At 49.5% G+C, this 1,585-nt stretch overlaps 1 protein-coding gene across 1 annotated transcript; it reads left to right on the forward strand.

The window, feature by feature from the left end:
* The first annotated feature begins 767 nt into the window (after positions 1–767).
* Positions 768–1,229, forward strand: LOC105545980 (keratin-associated protein 11-1). Its single transcript, XM_011989055.1, has one exon. It carries the CDS (start codon positions 768–770, stop codon positions 1,227–1,229), a length of 462 nt encoding a protein of 153 aa, XP_011844445.1.
* Positions 1,230–1,585: the final 356 nt, after the last annotated feature.

Below are 1,585 nucleotides of genomic sequence, written 5' to 3' on the forward strand. Positions count from 1 at the left end.
GGGTCTTGGCTACAAATACAGCTGCACTTAATTAGCTTCCAATTTGCTTTGTTGTTCTATGTTGCTGGAACATAAAGGGTGGGTCCCAGTGCCCTCTAGCCTTCCCACGGGCATCTTGTTTGAGTCAGTTGATTAATTTTGAGAGCCAGCTCAGACTCTGGATACAAGTCTCTGAGTCCTTTGTTCCTGTCAGGTGTTGTCATTGTCATCTTGAAACATATTCAAGGAGGCACCTTCCCAATGAGGGAATCAGTCACTCCGTTAGGTGTGGTACAGTGACTGATTAAGTTATGTTTAAAAGATATTAAGTCCAGTAACAAACGAAACAGGGCATGGGCTTGTAATTGGTCCTGGTAGGGAGGGAGAGAGTGTGTGATGGTAGGATGGTGGCATCTTTGGTGTTACTGTCAGGTCAACACTCATCGTAAGCAAGATGAATGAAGAACAACGTGTGGGCTGGGATGACCAATAGCTTTGAAGCTGCCAACCAGCCCTCTTAATCAGACTAAGTACAGTAGAGAAGACTTGTGATTTAGTTACCAAACTACTAAACTTTCTTTATGAGGGTGAAGGCTTCTTAAGAGACAATTAATGTGTAGATTCACAAGATGTTCTAAGGCAAGCTGGTCTGAGCCAAAGAAGCCAGGGGGACCGGGGAGAGAGCCCCACCCACCAGCAAGGATATATAAAATCTCAGGAGTCTGAAGTGACATTCACAACTCAGGAGGTAACTTCAGCAAGCTACCTGCAGCCCTCTGTCTGACATCATGTCCTTCAACTGCTCCACAAGAAATTGCTCTTCCAGGCCCATTGGAGGACGCTGCACTGGTCCAGTGACCCAAGTTACCACGACTTCCACCACTGATGCTGACTGCCTGGGCGGCATCTATTTGCCCAGTTCCTTCCAAACTGGCTCTTGGCTCCTGGACCACTGTCAGGAGACCTGCTGCGGGCCCACTGCTTGCCAGCCAACCTGTTACCAGCGAACTTCATGTGTCTCCAACCCTTGCCAGGTGACCTGCTCTCGAGAAACTACCTGTGTTTCCAACCCCTGCTCAACTACCTGCAGCCGACCGCTCACCTTTGTCTCTAGTGGATGTCAACCCCTGGGAGGTATCTCCAGTGTCTGCCAACCAGTGGGAGGAGTCTCTACTGTCTGCCAGCCAGCCTGTGGGGTCTCCAGGACATACCCGCAGTCCTGTGTGTCCAGCTGCCGAAGAACCTGCTAAGTGTGTAGGAGCCAGTGAGCGAATCAAGACTCCACGACCTGCCAGCTGTTTCCAGGATCTTCCAGCATGCTGCTTGTCCCTGAATAGCTCTTCACAGCTGACCCTTCTTCTGACTGCCTGATTACTGGCTACTAGCCATGCACACGCTGTCTTTGGGACTCTAAAACTTTTCTGGCCATCCCTAAGCTTGTTTTAAGGGTTGCTCACTGGTGCTGTGTATGCCTCTGGATGTATCCAGAAGCTTTACCACCACGCCCCAGTCTCTGATGCTTTTGACATGTTTTCACCTTGCTGCTGTATCTCCTGGCCTCTGCTTTTGTGTCTCTCAAAAATGGAGCTTGTCTTACCATGTATTT

The sequence above is a fragment of the Mandrillus leucophaeus genome, unplaced genomic scaffold (assembly GCF_000951045.1).
Source record: "Mandrillus leucophaeus isolate KB7577 unplaced genomic scaffold, Mleu.le_1.0 Scaffold345, whole genome shotgun sequence".
NCBI lineage: Eukaryota > Metazoa > Chordata > Mammalia > Primates > Cercopithecidae > Mandrillus > Mandrillus leucophaeus.

Coding starts and splice junctions, on each gene's coding strand:
- LOC105545980 (XM_011989055.1), top strand. CDS start 768: ATGTCCTTCAACTGCTCCACAAGAAATTGCTCTTCCAGGCCCATTGGA.